Source organism: Amblyomma mixtum, chromosome 1, assembly GCF_055824585.1.
Source record: "Amblyomma mixtum isolate Tamu chromosome 1, ASM5582458v1, whole genome shotgun sequence".
NCBI lineage: Eukaryota > Metazoa > Arthropoda > Arachnida > Ixodida > Ixodidae > Amblyomma > Amblyomma mixtum.
Window position 1 is genome coordinate 99,257,621 of NC_143012.1, and position 18,431 is coordinate 99,276,051.

The window sequence follows — 18,431 nt, forward strand, 5'->3', positions numbered from 1 at the left end:
ACGTCCCTCATAGCCTGAGTCGCTTTGCAACGCCTTAGGAAAGGAAATGATCGTGGATGGATCCGGTGGTGGTGACTGTGGTAGAATAGTTGCAATCTGGGTCATTTAGTACATAGTCTTGAATAAATAAAGCAGCCAAAGACGAAGGTCAAAGAAAAGACAAAGCGCACACAGCGACTGCACTAACAATAGTGCTTTATTGAAATAAGTCCGTCGCCCAGGAAAACCAACCAAGCATGCGCACCACAACCACCAAGTCTTTGTTGCGCTGCGCGTGCTCCATTGCTTTTCCTGAGAGACGGACTTGTTTCAGTAGAGCACTATTGTTAGTGGAGTCGCTGTGTTTGGGCCTCGTCTTTTCTTTGTCCTTCGTCTTTTGGCTGCTTTATTTATTCAGGTTTGTGGTAGATTTTATTCGTCAGTTTTGCCATGGGACGGATTGCATTTCTGCTTGTCTTTTCTTTTTTGCCGACCAGTGCGATGACCAAAGCGCGAAAGAGCACAACTGCCCATTCAGATGACCTTTCGAATTGTTCGAAGTCACGAGAAGGATCCCTTTAAAACAGCAGCTTTAATTATCGTAGTGGTAAAGTATTTCAGCGCATGCCTTGCCAAGTGCACTCAAATGCGGGGGCACGACATATTCCTTCGGACTGATATACGAGCCTTCAAAATTCACGCAGCCATCCTGATCGATATCACAACGAATAGTTGGAACGTCGCGGATGTTATGCGGCTATAGTGTTCGTAAACAGAACTGAAGATTGTTTCCGATTTGTATTAGCTATGTTCATAAATGAGGCTCACGGTACACAGCAAGGTAGCCTCGCAATAAAGCACGCCTCGAGAAGAAACGTAATTGGACAATAATTTTTTGATGCCTGTAGACACATATGAAGAAATCGTGGACATGTCTTCATTATATTGGTGGCGTCTCCAGTAGCAATCAAAATTACACTGTTACTGCCACTTTCTCACAGATAATGGCGATCTACCTAGCAGCCAGGCTTTCATCTGTATCCATGGCCGGCTCGCGATGACATTACTTTTATCAAAAATATTACGCGTTTAGTAAACTAAAAAAGATACAAGCGTGTCGATTTGAACACTGCGCGTACATATTTTCGGAGTATTTTGAAATACGCCACCATTATATAGCAGATAGAGACCCAGCTACGGGGCAATGCTGCGCATATGTCACACCCTTCCACCTTTTCCTTTTTATTTTACCTTCTTTTTCCCCGACTAAGTGCAGGTGACGCTAAGCATGTCTCAGACGACCGTCACACGTGCTGCAAAAAAAAGGGAACACACAAAACGAAACATGGCAAGGGCTCACGCCGAACGACACCTCGTTAAGTACGGACCCTCCTGTCAAGTGCCGGGGCGCTAAACGAAGCTATAAACATGACGAGGACACAGCCACACTCGGCTCACGTCGTGTCCGTGACAACGACGTGAATGCTCTCCAGTATGCACACTTATAAGTTCGTCAAAACCTGCGTAATAAAGTAGCCAACAGATGCTTGAATGGACCACAGCACTTGCTGCCAACGTCCCTTCGTGCAGTTCACCAAAACTAGGCCTAACGCTGCCTGCTCAATCTCTACAATGGCGAATAAACGCTCGCACACGATGACAAACGTTCGCAGACGATGACAACCCTGTTTACACAGTGTGTGAAAGACAGTGCAGTGTGCTTTGCACTGCCCATGACAGCATCTTGCACGAGTGATCGCGCATTGCTAGGAGGTGGGAAGCATGGCAAAGCGGAGGAGCTGAGGCGCACTGGAAAGTCATTGAGCGCATCAGTCGCAGCGCGGCGCTGCTTGGTGGGGGCGGGGAGACCTGCAGCGCCCTCTACTTGTCGACGGCGGCGCTCGAGTAGGCCGGCCCCATGGGAGCGCAGTCCCAGTCTTCGCCCACGGCAGGCACGTGGTCGGGCTCCTTGGCCGGCGGCGGACAGACGCAGGGGGGCTCCCGGTACACGAACCAACAGTACCTGCGCCGTGCATTTGGACCACATACTTAAAACTACTTTTCGACAAAAGAAAATGACGGCCTATTACCGTTGTTAGACCAAATGCTAAACAGGAGCGTTAGTAATTTGGTTTTTATTTCGTTTGCAGTGTTTGAATCCATCGCTCACGGATGGAAGTTGTTTCGACAGCGATAATTAGTTAATGCGCATGTATACGGAGTAGGTCATTCTTTACATTCATAGATCCCTGGGAATGGCCATAGCCCTGGTGCAGTAATACAGCGGTGAAGCGACGCGCTACTGCCCTGCGATTGCAGGTGCCGCCATCGGTGGGCATTGTGAGACCCACTTGTGACCAATCACTAAATTTATCTACGAACTGCCACAGAGGACAGTTTGTTCACAATCTGGTGGAAGGTTGCAGGTGTATACAACACACACACACACACACGCACACACATACACACGCACACACACACACACACACACACACACACACACACACACACACACACACACACACACACACACACACACACACACACACCGGAGCCCTTCACTACGGCGTCTCTCATAGCCTGAGCTGCTTTGGGACGTTAAACCCCAAAAAACAAACCAACCAACACACACGCACTCTCTCTCTCACTTGGGCAAGTTTCTCATATCCCGGTGGGCAGACTGTCACAAAGCAGGCTTCAAACACACGACAGCTAAACGCGAGGAGCGGTCAGTACAAGCGCTGCATTCTAAAAGGAACTGCAACCGTGACTCCCTCACCCAACTCTTACGTCGACGCTAAAGTGAAAGGGCTGTGACGATACGTGCAGTTCGCTTTCATTTTCCTATCATTTTCTTTTCCGTAGCTCATTGCGTAGTCCTTTTCGTTAGCCGGCATGTTTCTGCCCCATAGGTGAGTACAAATAAACAAATTAGGCGTAATCTTATCACAGCTGCTTTGTTAAGGGCAAGGGGCTTGCACCCGTGCGGTTCGCACGCCTGTTCGGCTGCTCTCTCGGGCTCGGTCAGCTCGAGCTCTAACGAAGCCTCGGCTATAACGAAGTAATCGCCTGGCCTTTTCGAATTTTGTTATAACGAGGTTCAACATATGCAAATGCCGGTTACGTCAAAGCAGGGCGTATACCTGCTACTGCCGCTAGCAGACAGAATATGGCGGTTGATGAAATGACGTAAACACACAAAAACTTTTAATCTAATCTAATGCTTTCGCCTTTGACTCTTATTGTTCTGTCCTATGGCGCTTTATTACTTTTTCTAGACGAGGGTTCCATCCCGGCCGCGGCGGTCGAATTTCTTTAGAGGTGAATTCTAGAGGCCCGCGTACTGTGCGACGTCAGTTCACGTTAAATAACCCCAGGTGGTCGAAATTTCCGTAGCCCTTCACTACGGCGTCCCTCATAGCCTGAGTCGCTTTGGGACGTTAAATCCCAATAAACTAAACCAATCCAAACAATGAACCATCTTGCCCAGCAACGTGTTTTAGCAGCACCTTTTGATGGGACTTAAGCGCCCTCATTGTTTGTTTTTTTCGACAGCCCACCGATGTCCTCACCGACTAACTGCAGCTACTTATAGCGTCACACACCTCTCCGGAATTCTCCATTTTCTGGGAAAACACAGCGCCAGTATGTCACTGCCGCTGAAGAAATCGTGCAGCCAAAACAAAGCCTTTTACAGCCAGCTTTCTGCAGGATTATGTGCTTATGGTGCTGATGCCGTACACACACACTCGGAAAAGATAACACTCCTACGGAAGGCAACCTTATCGCGACCGTAAACACACCATGGGAAAAAAGAAGCGGACAATCGTTTGAATGTGGCTTTTTCTGGATAAGCGAACACGAGGTTCGACCAACACAGTTCCCACCTCGAGTTATTGATCTATTCGCTCTCGTCCTACCATAGGCTTGCCGTCGCGGTTAGCTCAGTTGGTAGAGCGACTGCTCCGGTGAAGTGGTGGTCCCGGATTCGAACCTCGGACAAAGACGAATTTTTCTTTAACTGCGAAGTTTCTGAGAACGCTGTATAGCTTTCCTTTGCAGCCGTATGGCTGCGCTCGGGTGGATGTCAAGGAGTAATTACTCCCTTATTACGAGCTTACGAGAATCAAAAGGGACCCGCCCATCCCGGATCACCTCGCGGACGCCATTCGCGCACATTAACACGGCCCTCCCCTTATCTCCCTTATCTACAGCTATCTTCGAGGTGACCTCCCGGGGTAGCCATGCCGTTGTGCAGCGTCCAGCACAAAGCGCGCACATGGACTCCGGCGAACAGCAGCATGTATCTTTGCGCCTTATCAGCGCTCCTTCCCTGCCGTTTTTTTTCTTCTCTTGTGAGTTATCTGGCATTCTCCTGCTGCCGTGCCTCTCCCCTGCTTCTGCTCTTGATGTGATAACGCAAGGGGGCTATCTCTTATCTGCTTGCTGTGACCTGTGCCTCATTCAGCCCAGACCGCCTCCTCCGATGCTCTTTACGCTGCCACAACTGCCAGATGACCGACGATCCATATAAATAAGCAAAAAGCAACCAAGAAAGCGTTAGGTAATGCAGACACGTGATAATTAAAAATCTAGAAATCCAGGATTGTTTACGTAACTAGTTTACATTGTCCTCATTCAGCGGACTTTCTAGAGAGTGAGAGCAACAGTCGGGAGGAAGCGAGCACAGCAAGACCGATACTTTCAACGAAGTACGGCATTCTGGCGTCATACCAGGAGGCCAGAAGCATTCTATTGTGGTTCAACACTCAAGTCAGGTCAGCCTCCAGTACCTCTCTCCGACATTCGTCCAATTTCTTTCATGCTTACCATCTCCAAGCTCTACGAAAACATTTTCGCCGCACGCTCGTCGTGGTGGCTGCAATCCCGCGATTCTTACCCAGATTTCCGTATCGGTTTCCGTCCACATATTGGAACGGAGGATGGCCTTCCTACTTTGGCGGCTGACGAGCTTCACCACAATCCACACAGTCACCTTGTTCGAACACTATCTCTCCAAAGCTTGCTCCTTCATCAAGCATTAAGAAAAGTAGAACAACGGCAGATTGCGCGAGTTGGTGTTCCATGGTGACAAGTACATATAAACAGCGCTAAACAACAGTCCTGTTTTCCTGTTGTTTAGCGCTGTTTTTTAGCGCGTCCTGTTGTTTAGCGCTGTTTATATGTACTTGTCACCATTAAGAAAAGGCCAACTTGGGCTTCCGCATTGTTCACGGCCACCCTACATAGCTCGGATCGTGGTTCGGAGCTGTGCCCACACGACCACGAATCCGATCAAACTGTTAAGGGTAGTTGGGGAATTTCTACTTGCCATGATTAATGTAGTGCGTGACAGCATGTCGAAGCGGCAAAGAGGCAAAAATTTTTTGTGTGCCCCCGAGCCGATAGCAATCTTTTTTTGTATTTTATGTTTTGTAGAAAAACCGCGCGATACTGTTTATAAGCCCCGCGGCTGCTCCTTCTGCCTTGTTTCTGAGTGATGAATGAATGAACGCGTTAACTGCACTAAACAAACTATATACATATGTACAGAGCTATCGACCCGGGGGCACACGCCCTCTCCAAAGCTTGCTCCTTCATCAAGCATTCAGAAAAGGCCAACTTGGGCTTCCGCATTGTTCACGGCCACCCTACATAGCTCGGATCGTGGTTCGGAGCTGTGCCCACACGACCACGAATCCGATCAAACTGTTAAGGGTAGTTGGGGAATTTCTACTTGCCATGATTAATGTAGTGCGTGACAGCATGTCGAAGCGGCAAAGAGGCAAAAATTTTTTGTGTGCCCCCGAGCCGATAGCAATCTTTTTTTGTATTTTATGTTTTGTAGAAAAACCGCGCGATACTGTTTATAAGCACCGCGGCTGCTCCTTCTGCCTTGTTTCTGAGTGATGAATGAATGAACGCGTTAACTGCACTAAACAAACTATATACATATGTACAGAGCTATCGACCCGGGGGCACACGCCCTCTCCAAAGCTTGCTCCTTCATCAAGCATTCAGAAAAGGCCAACTTGGGCTTCCGCATTGTTCACGGCCACCCTACATAGCTCGGATCGTGGTTCGGAGCTGTGCCCACACGACCACGAATCCGATCAAACTGTTAAGGGTAGTTGGGGAATTTCTACTTGCCATGATTAATGTAGTGCGTGACAGCATGTCGAAGCGGCAAAGAGGCAAAAATTTTTTGTGTGCCCCCGAGCCGATAGCAATCTTTTTTTGTATTTTATGTTTTGTAGAAAAACCGCGCGATACTGTTTATAAGCACCGCGGCTGCTCCTTCTGCCTTGTTTCTGAGTGATGAATGAATGAACGCGTTAACTGCACTAAACAAACTATATACATATGTACAGAGCTATCGACCCGGGGGCACACGCCCTCTCCAAAGCTTGCTCCTTCATCAAGCATTCAGAAAAGGCCAACTTGGGCTTCCGCATTATTCACGGCCACCCTACATAGCTCGGATCGTGGTTCGGAGCTGTGCCCACACGACCACGAATCCGATCAAACTGTTAAGGGTAGTTGGGGAATTTCTACTTGCAATGATTAATGTAGTGCGTGACAGCATGTCGAAGCGGCAAAGAGGCAAAAATTTTTTGTGTGCCCCCGAGCCGATAGCAATCTTTTTTTGTATTTTATGTTTTGTAGAAAAACCGCGCGATACTGTTTATAAGCCCCGCGGCTGCTCCTTCTGCCTTGTTTCTGAGTGATGAATGAATGAACGCGTTAACTGCACTAAACAAACTATATACATATGTACAGAGCTATCGACCCGGGGGCACACGCCCTCTCCAAAGCTTGCTCCTTCATCAAGCATTCAGAAAAGGCCAACTTGGGCTTCCGCATTGTTCACGGCCACCCTACATAGCTCGGATCGTGGTTCGGAGCTGTGCCCACACGACCACGAATCCGATCAAACTGTTAAGGGTAGTTGGGGAATTTCTACTTGCCATGATTAATGTAGTGCGTGACAGCATGTCGAAGCGGCAAAGAGGCAAAAATTTTTTGTGTGCCCCCGAGCCGATAGCAATCTTTTTTTGTATTTTATGTTTTGTAGAAAAACCGCGCGATACTGTTTATAAGCCCCGCGGCTGCTCCTTCTGCCTTGTTTCTGAGTGATGAATGAATGAACGCGTTAACTGCACTAAACAAACTATATACATATGTACAGAGCTATCGACCCGGGGGCACACGCCCTCTCCAAAGCTTGCTCCTTCATCAAGCATTCAGAAAAGGCCAACTTGGGCTTCCGCATTGTTCACGGCCACCCTACATAGCTCGGATCGTGGTTCGGAGCTGTGCCCACTCGACCACGAATACGATCAAACTGTTAAGGGTAGTTGGGGAATTTCTACTTGCCATGATTAATGTAGTGCGTGACAGCATGTCGAAGCGGCAAAGAGGCAAAAATTTTTTGTGTGCCCCCGAGCCGATAGCAATCTTTTTTTGTATTTTATGTTTTGTAGAAAAACCGCGCGATACTGTTTATAAGCCCCGCGGCTGCTCCTTCTGCCTTGTTTCTGAGTGATGAATGAATGAACGCGTTAACTGCACTAAACAAACTATATACATATGTACAGAGCTATCGACCCGGGGGCACACGCCCTCTCCAAAGCTTGCTCCTTCATCAAGCATTCAGAAAAGGCCAACTTGGGCTTCCGCATTGTTCACGGCCACCCTACATAGCTCGGATCGTGGTTCGGAGCTGTGCCCACACGACCACGAATCCGATCAAACTGTTAAGGGTAGTTGGGGAATTTCTACTTGCCATGATTAATGTAGTGCGTGACAGCATGTCGAAGCGGCAAAGAGGCAAAAATTTTTTGTGTGCCCCCGAGCCGATAGCAATCTTTTTTTGTATTTTATGTTTTGTAGAAAAACCGCGCGATACTGTTTATAAGCCCCGCGGCTGCTCCTTCTGCCTTGTTTCTGAGTGATGAATGAATGAACGCGTTAACTGCACTAAACAAACTATATACATATGTACAGAGCTATCGACCCGGGGGCACACGCCCTCTCCAAAGCTTGCTCCTTCATCAAGCATTCAGAAAAGGCCAACTTGGGCTTCCGCATTGTTCACGGCCACCCTACATAGCTCGGATCGTGGTTCGGAGCTGTGCCCACACGACCACGAATCCGATCAAACTGTTAAGGGTAGTTGGGGAATTTCTACTTGCAATGATTAATGTAGTGCGTGACAGCATGTCGAAGCGGCAAAGAGGCAAAAATTTTTTGTGTGCCCCCGAGCCGATAGCAATCTTTTTTTGTATTTTATGTTTTGTAGAAAAACCGCGCGATACTGTTTATAAGCCCCGCGGCTGCTCCTTCTGCCTTGTTTCTGAGTGATGAATGAATGAACGCGTTAACTGCACTAAACAAACTATATACATATGTACAGAGCTATCGACCCGGGGGCACACGCCCTCTCCAAAGCTTGCTCCTTCATCAAGCATTCAGAAAAGGCCAACTTGGGCTTCCGCATTGTTCACGGCCACCCTACATAGCTCGGATCGTGGTTCGGAGCTGTGCCCACTCGACCACGAATCCGATCAAACTGTTAAGGGTAGTTGGGGAATTTCTACTTGCCATGATTAATGTAGTGCGTGACAGCATGTCGAAGCGGCAAAGAGGCAAAAATTTTTTGTGTGCCCCCGAGCCGATAGCAATCTTTTTTTGTATTTTATGTTTTGTAGAAAAACCGCGCGATACTGTTTATAAGCCCCGCGGCTGCTCCTTCTGCCTTGTTTCTGAGTGATGAATGAATGAACGCGTTAACTGCACTAAACAAACTATATACATATGTACAGAGCTATCGACCCGGGGGCACACGCCCTCTCCAAAGCTTGCTCCTTCATCAAGCATTCAGAAAAGGCCAACTTGGGCTTCCGCATTGTTCACGGCCACCCTACATAGCTCGGATCGTGGTTCGGAGCTGTGCCCACTCGACCACGAATCCGATCAAACTGTTAAGGGTAGTTGGGGAATTTCTACTTGCCATGATTAATGTAGTGCGTGACAGCATGTCGAAGCGGCAAAGAGGCAAAAATTTTTTGTGTGCCCCCGAGCCGATAGCAATCTTTTTTTGTATTTTATGTTTTGTAGAAAAACCGCGCGATACTGTTTATAAGCACCGCGGCTGCTCCTTCTGCCTTGTTTCTGAGTGATGAATGAATGAACGCGTTAACTGCACTAAACAAACTATATACATATGTACAGAGCTATCGACCCGGGGGCACACGCCCTCTCCAAAGCTTGCTCCTTCATCAAGCATTCAGAAAAGGCCAACTTGGGCTTCCGCATTATTCACGGCCACCCTACATAGCTCGGATCGTGGTTCGGAGCTGTGCCCACTCGACCACGAATCCGATCAAACTGTTAAGGGTAGTTGGGGAATTTCTACTTGCCATGATTAATGTAGTGCGTGACAGCATGTCGAAGCGGCAAAGAGGCAAAAATTTTTTGTGTGCCCCCGAGCCGATAGCAATCTTTTTTTGTATTTTATGTTTTGTAGAAAAACCGCGCGATACTGTTTATAAGCCCCGCGGCTGCTCCTTCTGCCTTGTTTCTGAGTGATGAATGAATGAACGCGTTAACTGCACTAAACAAACTATATACATATGTACAGAGCTATCGACCCGGGGGCACACGCCCTCTCCAAAGCTTGCTCCTTCATCAAGCATTCAGAAAAGGCCAACTTGGGCTTCCACATTGTTCACGGCCACCCTACATAGCTCGGATCGTGGTTCGGAGCTGTGCCCACACGACCACGAATCCGATCAAACTGTTAAGGGTAGTTGGGGAATTTCTACTTGCCATGATTAATGTAGTGCGTGACAGCATGTCGAAGCGGCAAAGAGGCAAAAATTTTTTGTGTGCCCCCGAGCCGATAGCAATCTTTTTTTGTATTTTATGTTTTGTAGAAAAACCGCGCGATACTGTTTATAAGCACCGCGGCTGCTCCTTCTGCCTTGTTTCTGAGTGATGAATGAATGAACGCGTTAACTGCACTAAACAAACTATATACATATGTACAGAGCTATCGACCCGGGGGCACACGCCCTCTCCAAAGCTTGCTCCTTCATCAAGCATTCAGAAAAGGCCAACTTGGGCTTCCGCATTATTCACGGCCACCCTACATAGCTCGGATCGTGGTTCGGAGCTGTGCCCACAGGACCACGAATCCGATCAAACTGTTAAGGGTAGTTGGGGAATTTCTACTTGCCATGATTAATGTAGTGCGTGACAGCATGTCGAAGCGGCAAAGAGGCAAAAATTTTTTGTGTGCCCCCGAGCCGATAGCAATCTTTTTTTGTATTTTATGTTTTGTAGAAAAACCACGCGATACTGTTTATAAGCACCGCGGCTGCTCCTTGTGCCTTGTTTCTGAGTGATGAATGAATGAACGCGTTAACTGCACTAAACAAACTATATACATATGTACAGAGCTATCGACCCGGGGGCACACCCCCTCTCCAAAGCTTGCTCCTTCATCAAGCATTCAGAAAAGGCCAACTTGGGCTTCCGCATTATTCACGGCCACCCTACATAGCTCGGATCGTGGTTCGGAGCTGTGCCCACCCTTATAAAAATTTCTATAGAAAGTCCATAGACTGTCTATAGACTTTAGTCTATGAAGTCTATAGACTGTCTATAGACAAATCCTTTAGACTGGTCTATAGACAGTCTATAGATTTATGGCCATACACTTTTAGTAGACTTTTGTCTATAGACAGTCTATAGACAAATGTCTACTGAAAGTCTATAGGTCTATAGGAAGTCTATAGACACATGTCTATAGACAGTCTATAGACGATCTATAGACTTATGGTCATACATTTCCTGTAGAGTTGTCTATAGACCGTCTATAGACACTTGTCTATAGACGGACTATAGACGACCTATAGACTTATGGCCATGGACTTCCTGTAGATTACTGTCTATAGACAGTCTACAGACAAAAGTCTACTGGTCCAGTAGACATATGTCTATAGACTGTCTATAGACATTCCATAGGTGTGTGGCCTGGTAGTGCTATAGACCTTTGTCTATAGACAGTCTATAGACCTCTGTCTACTAAACTATTAGTAGACCATTATCTATAAACTGCCTATAGACAGTCTACAACCACTGAAAAAAGTCACCAGAGTTCACAAATGACACAATCATATACTTACAAATTTAGTTTTATTTCCAAGCTATCCAGGCCGGGAATATGCAATACATGGACCATAAGAATGCACAATAACATAAATGTTGAAAGTAACAGTCCCGCTAGTTTCCTCAGAAGCATTCTTGCGGCCTGTTGTCTGCAGTCAATCATCCGGGCATGTTCACCTGTACAGCACAAAGGAAAAAAATAACAGAGGAACTGAAAAAAAAATTCCCATACCATCTCTACACATGTGCTTTACAATGAAAGGCATATCCTGGCTATGCCATTCTAGAAAGGCAATCTTGATCTTTTGGTTTGGTTTTATGGGGTTCAAAGACCCAAGGCGACACAGGCTACAAGACGCTGAAGTGAAAGGCTGCGGAATAATTTCGGCCAACTCTGCAGAGTACAGAAGCCTTTAGCATTTTGCCTCTATTAAAATGCGACCGCATAGGCCGGAATCGAACCTGCATCTTTCAGGTCGCCAGACGAACATGATAGCCACTGAGCTATCACGCCGGCGCAATCATTTCAGTAAATACACGACAGATTATAAGTGTCTTCATAAAACATTGTAACAAAGACCCGTAATCCCTGGAGCACTCTACTCTGAATCCAGTACTGATACTGATTTCTGTATGGCAATCCTTTTACATTATTTGTAACAGAAGACATTGAACAATTGTGCCACATATCTGCATTGACTCGCAAGGAGGTGTTAAGAATGCCACCTCCATAAAATACAGATTCAGCGCACCTTACACAGGGATCCAAAAAAGAAGAATATTGCAGCATTTATTCTTATAACCGCTATAGAAGAAGCGCTTCAAAATACCCTGCGTGAAGCCTGGTAAACCCGGCCAAATTTTTAACTGGCTCTGGTGTTGCACCGCTAAAGGCACCTTGTAAAAAAGGTGCCTTTTAGCTACACTGCTGGTATATTCATGCTGTAATTTGACGAGTGAAATGTCATTTCGTGGTTCCTTTTTGTTCATATATTGTTTGAGTGCAGCACTTGCGTGTTTAGATCAACGTTATCAGAAATATTCGTCTGCCACTACAACAGCTGAAACAAGCGGCAGACGCAGCAATGAATCTGGTCCATATGGCCTCATCGTCTGGGTAAACTGCCACTCCTTTCATGGCGGACAAGTCGTTTACCTAGAGTAAGTGCAAATGCGCCACCAGAACCATTGGTGCGTATTCCGCTTGTTTCGGCTGTTCGTAGCAGCAGACGATGAATATTTCTGATAACTTTGATCGAAACACGCAAGTACTCCACTCAAACGTTATATTAACAAAAAGAAACTATGAAATGCCATCTCACGTGTCAAATTACAACATGAATATGCCAGCAGTGTAGCCAAAAGGCACCTTTTTTACAAGGTTCATTTATCGATGCAACACCAGAGCCAGTTAAAGATTTGGCCGGGTGTACGTAAGTCGATACTCAAACGGGCACAAGCTATACAAAACCGGCAGGCAGAAGCGACCAGTTCACCACAGATTTGCGCCTATAACTTGAAGCACAAAGATGGAACAGCATACTCATACATCTGCGCGTGCTCTTAGAAACAAGCGGGTTGCAGCGCTTCCATGCCGCGCTCATTATTCAGAAAACCCATACTGCACACAGAGGCTGCAGCTGCGCCGTTTCAAAAGCAGTCGCGAGTTTAAGACAACAAATTACTGTCACGATAAAATACCGTCTGAAATTCAATTAGTCTTTCCTTCAAGTGCAGCCCCAACAGCGCTGTAAAGAGGTGTGTTTCTTGCATGGAGGTAGCCTAACCCAACGCTGCTAGAAAAATCAACGAAAGCATTGAACGCGCTCAAAGTACGAAGTATTTAAATGAAGCAATTAACGCTTTCAAGAGGTGCAGCTATAGTAACACGAGAGCTTAATTTAATTTTAGGCGCAAATAAGCGGCGAATTACATCGGCGCTTTCGTAAGTTAGCAGTCTGAAATCAGAAACACATACTTTGCCTCTCGCGCAAATGGTATTAGAGAAATCTGTGCACGCGTGAGCGGGATTCATGAACGAACCACTCGGAAAGAAATGTAAGCCACCTCTTGTCGAGCCGACCTTTACCCAGCTTTCAAAATGAAGTGCCCGCAGGCGAGCGGGGGCGGCCAACGGCTCTGATGACAGACATGGAGGAATCCGTACGTGTGCAACGACGGGGAGACGGGATGGAGCTCGTGGGTTCTTCGCGGTGTTTGAGCACGCCGGCCAATCGCGCGGGCAATGAATTTTATACCATCACACTAAAAGTATTCCTTCAGCGCTGCTTAACCACAACTTTGACAAACGTCTCGCGCTCCAGTCTGTAGCGTTACAAGACACCTTTGCTGAAACGTCGGCGCCCACGACGCGCACCTAGCGAACGTCCATATACGTAGGAAGGAAATGCACACCTAAAAAAGAACAGCACTCCAAGGTCCAGACAAGCGATAACACAAAGATTAGAAAATAAATGTAATCCACCACAGAACGAGAGTGTATGTAAGTACGTTTTCGGAGGTGCAAAGTAAATTGAGCTCACACGGCGCTAACTACCGCACAGTTCCATTTCGGCCGTTATTCACAGGCTAAACGACATTTCTGGCCGCGCGTCTACCTTGACACACGAAAACTCTAGTAGACAGCTCGCGAGGAGCGGCTTATCATCAAGGGCATCGCACAGACTGCCTTTCCGCGCGTTAGTAAAGACAGCGGCACAGAGATAAGCGGCATTAGTCGAGAACCCGATGGCTTCCGCCTTAGAAACGAAGATAGGACGTTTGTCACTGCGCACATAATCTGTTCTGCACACACAGCTCTGCTTAGAGTGGTTTAGGAGACCAAATGAATAAAATATAAACGTATAGACTTACCGTAAGCGGACGATGCAGCTGGATTTTGAAGAAAACGTAATCCGCGAAAAAAACGCCGACTCCCCCGATGCAGCCACGCACAGGGTTGTTTGCAGCCCGAATGATTTTCCGCCGTCTCGTGGTAAAACGGTAAAACGTGAAACAGAAACCCATTTCACGGTCGTATCTTTATCGCTCGCACTCTTTCCGTGTGGAGCTTGATCTGATATCCAAGACCACAGAAGGTAACTGGTTTATAAGCGTGAATTCTTCGCATACCCTCTAAAAACCTTATTGTTTTCGTGAAAAGAGAACCGAAATCTAACTGCTTGACTGTATACGCGCCGCATCTCCCACCGAATAGTATGTGGTACAATAGACGATATGCGAAATGCGCAGCGCCATCTCTCGGCGCTCAGAGAACTAAGTCCTCCATGTTGGCACGGTACAGAAAACGAAACCGCTGCCCAGCGTTGGGTTAAAACGGCTGCGCTTCGTTTGAAAAGTAAAATGCCGATGCAGTGTTGCGCTACCCTCTCCACTGTGAAAAGACACTACGATGCGTGCCAGAACTAGGTGCGTTCAAGCTTTTCACTTTTCTATTTTTTTACTCCGTCCCAACGTTTTAGTAACACAAAACGCCATGCGAGGTATCATGTGTCAGCACGCGGATCAGTGCGCAGCTTTCGCTTTCTGCGCTGATTTTTGACAAATCTCTCGAGGTGATTTGCGTTTAAATTAAGATAAGGACCACAGCCTTTGTTGTCTCTGATCAAAATTTGAAGCCGATTTCGTGCATTTATCAACTCTCCGGTCGGGCGTGAATATATATAGACGCATACTTGAACAACGTAATAGAGAAGGTAATTTTTTTGAGCGGGCCAATCCGTGGCGAAATAAGTTCACTCGAAGAACCATATGCCGATTACTGCTTAGTTTGCTACGTGTTCAGTTAAGTTTTTCCCGTGTTCAGTTAGTTTTAGAAGGGCGAGCAAACTCTCTGGACCATATACGCATATGTTATGCGCGTTAAGGAGTCTTTGTGAAGCAATACACCCTACGTATAAAAACTGAGGTGCGAATGGTTTATTTCTTGAGGATTCCTATACCTTCGATATCTGCGGCGACCAAAATCTAAAAAAAAAGGAGCGAATAATATAGCTACTTTATTATGAAGGAGGGACGCATGTCTAAGCTAGAAAGTAAATGCAACAGTGTTCTGAAAACGCTTCAGGCCATCAGATTTTATTATCATTGTGGCAAGCTCCAACAGCTTGCTTCGCAACAAAGCCATTTGTCCAAGTTTGGGAGTAAGCTAATTAAGTTTCGGAAGCAACCGAACATGCTAATTTCGCCCCTGCACACACAGCCTGACCAGCGTATCGAGTCCGTGCATGCACCTACAGCTGTGACATCTTTCTCTAATCAAGCCGCCGCGGTGGCTCAGTGCTTATCTGAAAAAAAAAAAAAAGCTGCGTCTTTGCTTACAATATTTTGAATTATATGTGCATGCCCACTTTCCTCTTGTTAATGTCGACTGACTGCGAGCAGGACGCGGTTTCAACGAATTGTGGCGAAAATCAACCGACGCCGGGCTCTGAAACGGTGACGTTGAAAACCGCGGATGCGCATTGCACATTACAGTAAAGGAATCGAATTACGCAGCTGGTCGAGGGTCTTGTGTGATTATACTGCAATGCACGAAGCTCCTGGCATCGGCGCGAACGAAAGTTCGCACTGTCACAGAAGTTTGTCAACACACGTGCGCACTCACCGCAAAATAACCGCTCGCTACCCTACCAGATGAATTCGCGTCCACTTGGGAATAAAATAGCCATGATAATGCGTGATGCTTGAACTGGTGCTTTAATGCGAGCATTAAAACGACAACAGCACACGGTCACGGTTCGACTTTCCAACCCACTTTCGAGTGCGGATTATTGCGATCATCAGCGCCAGACTTCAAGCGAAGCTAAGGATGCGGTAGGAGTAAGCTGGCGCTTATTGAAAGCACCTACATTTGGTCGAAGATCAGCTGTGAAAACAACGCAGCAGCTGAAGCTTGCCTGTTGAAATTCCACTCGCAAGAAGAAAGTACGCATAGCAAACGATGCACCAGCTCGACGAGCTCGACCGCGCCAAGATGGAAACCGGAAGTTGTGGGCGCGGTGTTGCCAGACCGCCAAGCAATTTCGCATATCGTCTATTCTCAAATAATAATTATAATGTTGCATAGCATAACGTCTTTTTTGCGTGTGTTCGTGTTTAGAAAACTGATATGCTCGACATCAGCGTGTCATCGGCTCCGAAGCAACAGGTGCAAGGGTAGGAACGAAAAAATACTGGCTTTCTGATTGTTGCGTCGGTGAACTTATTCACGTGAATACAAACTGCAAAGGTATAAATGGGAGATGTTAATCGCACAGAGGACCAGGCTCTTTGAGACTATTCTGAGGTGTTTCTAAGCGATGGGCGCTTCCTTGAATTCTCACACCCGTCTTTCCCCCTTTATTTTCAGGACGTTTTATAGAGAAATGTAGAAGCGTTGATGAAATGTGTCTGATTTCAGCGCGTTGGACAGTAACGATCGAAAGATGGAATGGAACTGTGTCGAGCGATTCCTTTAAGGGACAGCGTATTCATTCGATGTAGTACAGTTTGCGGCGCCTTTACTTCAAGAACGGCTGCCTATCCGCGGCTTACTTGTTAGCATTAAATATTTAACTGTATTGACAATATACGTCACGATATAACGAAAAGGAGCTTGTCAAGGCTCCTGAAAATATACAGGTGGGTGTTGTAATGTCCTCACACAATACTTTTTTAATTTCCGTAATAGCGAAGGAGGTGGAGGACTCCCGACATAGTTGCGGTCACCAGATGCAGGTCCCCGCAGCATGCAGTGCAAAAATAAATTGGCATTGTTCTATACTTAGTCGAAAGTCAGTGTATCAAACATTGTTAGATAAAATTAGGATTGTTATAGACTGGTCTATAGACAGCAGACTATCTCTAGTGTACAGTGCATAGACGAAAGGAAATTGAGGTATTTGTAGACTGTAGTCTATAGAGAGTCTATAGACCGACTATAGACGAAAGGAAATTGAAGCAGCTATAGACCGTAGTCTATAGAGAGTCTATAGACCGTCTACAGACGAAAGCAAATTGAGGCTATAGACCTTAGTCAATAGACAGTCTGTAGACCATCTATAGACGAAAGAGAATTGAGCCAGCTATAGACTTTAGTCTATAGAACGTCTATAGACAAAAAAAAGTTGAGGCAACTACAGACCTTGGTCTATAGAGAGTCTATAGACCGGCTATAGACAAAAGGAGATTGTGACAGCTATAGACCTTAGTCTATATCGAGTCTATAGACCGTCTATAGACAAAAGGAAATTGAAGCAATTATAGACTTTAGTCTATGGAGAGTCTATAGGCAAAAGGAAATTGAGGCAGCTATAGACCTTAGGCTATAGCGAGTCTATAGACTGTCTATAGACGAAAGGAAATTGAGGTAGTTATAGACCTAAGTCTATAGGGAGTCTATAGACCGTCTATAGACGAAAGGAAATTGAGACAGCTATAGACCTTAGTCTATAGGGAGTCTATAGACCGTCTATAGACGAAAGGAAATTGAGACAGCTATAGACCTTAGTCTATAGATAGTCTATAGACCGTCTATAGACAAAAGGAAATTGAGGTAGTTATAGACATAAGTCTATAGAGAATCTATAGACCGTCTATAGACTAAAGGAAATTGAGGCTGCTATAGACTTTAGTCTATAGAGAGTCTATAGATAGTCTATGGACAAAAGGAAATTGAGACAGCTATAGACTTTAGTCTATAGATTTTCTATAGACTGTCTATAGACAAAAGTAAAAGTCTATAGGATGTCTATAGAGTCTATAAAAAGTCTATAGAAAGTCTATAGACCATTTTTATAAGGGCACAGGACCACGAATCCGATCAAACTGTTAAGGGTAGTTGGGGAATTTCTACTTGCAATGATTAATGTAGTGCGTGACAGCATGTCGAAGCGGCAAAGAGGCAAAAATTTTTTGTGTGCCCCCGAGCCGATAGCAATCTTTTTTTGTATTTTATGTTTTGTAGAAAAACCACGCGATACTGTTTATAAGCACCGCGGCTGCTCCTTGTGCCTTGTTTCTGAGTGATGAATGAATGAACGCGTTAACTGCACTAAACAAACTATATACATATGTACAGAGCTATCGACCCGGGGGCACACGCCCTCTCCAAAGCTTGCTCCTTCATCAAGCATTGAGAAAAGGCCAACTTGGGCTTCCGCATTATTCACGGCCACCCTACATAGCTCGGATCGTGGTTCGGAGCTGTGCCCACACGACCACGAATCCGATCAAACTGTTAAGGGTAGTTGGGGAATTTCTACTTGCAATGATTA

At 46.1% G+C, this 18,431-nt stretch overlaps 1 protein-coding gene and 1 long non-coding RNA gene across 3 annotated transcripts in view; both read right to left on the minus strand.

The window, feature by feature from the left end:
• Nucleotides 1-370: 370 nt before the first annotated feature.
• The window catches only part of LOC149367320 (proton-coupled folate transporter-like), a 101,564-nt gene continuing 83,503 nt past the window's right edge, over nt 371-18,431 (minus strand). Inside the window, exon 6 of one of the 2 annotated variants that reach the window (XM_089567092.1) lies at nt 371-2,002. In XM_089567092.1, coding sequence (XP_089423218.1) covers nt 1,607-2,002 — 396 coding nt within the window. In that variant the 3' untranslated portion in view covers nt 371-1,606. The remainder of the gene's footprint in view (nt 2,003-18,431) is intronic. The other variant, XM_089567101.1, reaches the window with a different exon arrangement.
• LOC149367321 (uncharacterized) lies at nt 11,165-14,367 on the minus strand. Its single transcript, XR_016284706.1, has 2 exons — nt 14,029-14,367; nt 11,165-11,331 (listed from the first exon to the last, which is right to left on the minus strand). It is a non-coding gene; the product is annotated as an uncharacterized LOC149367321 (long non-coding RNA).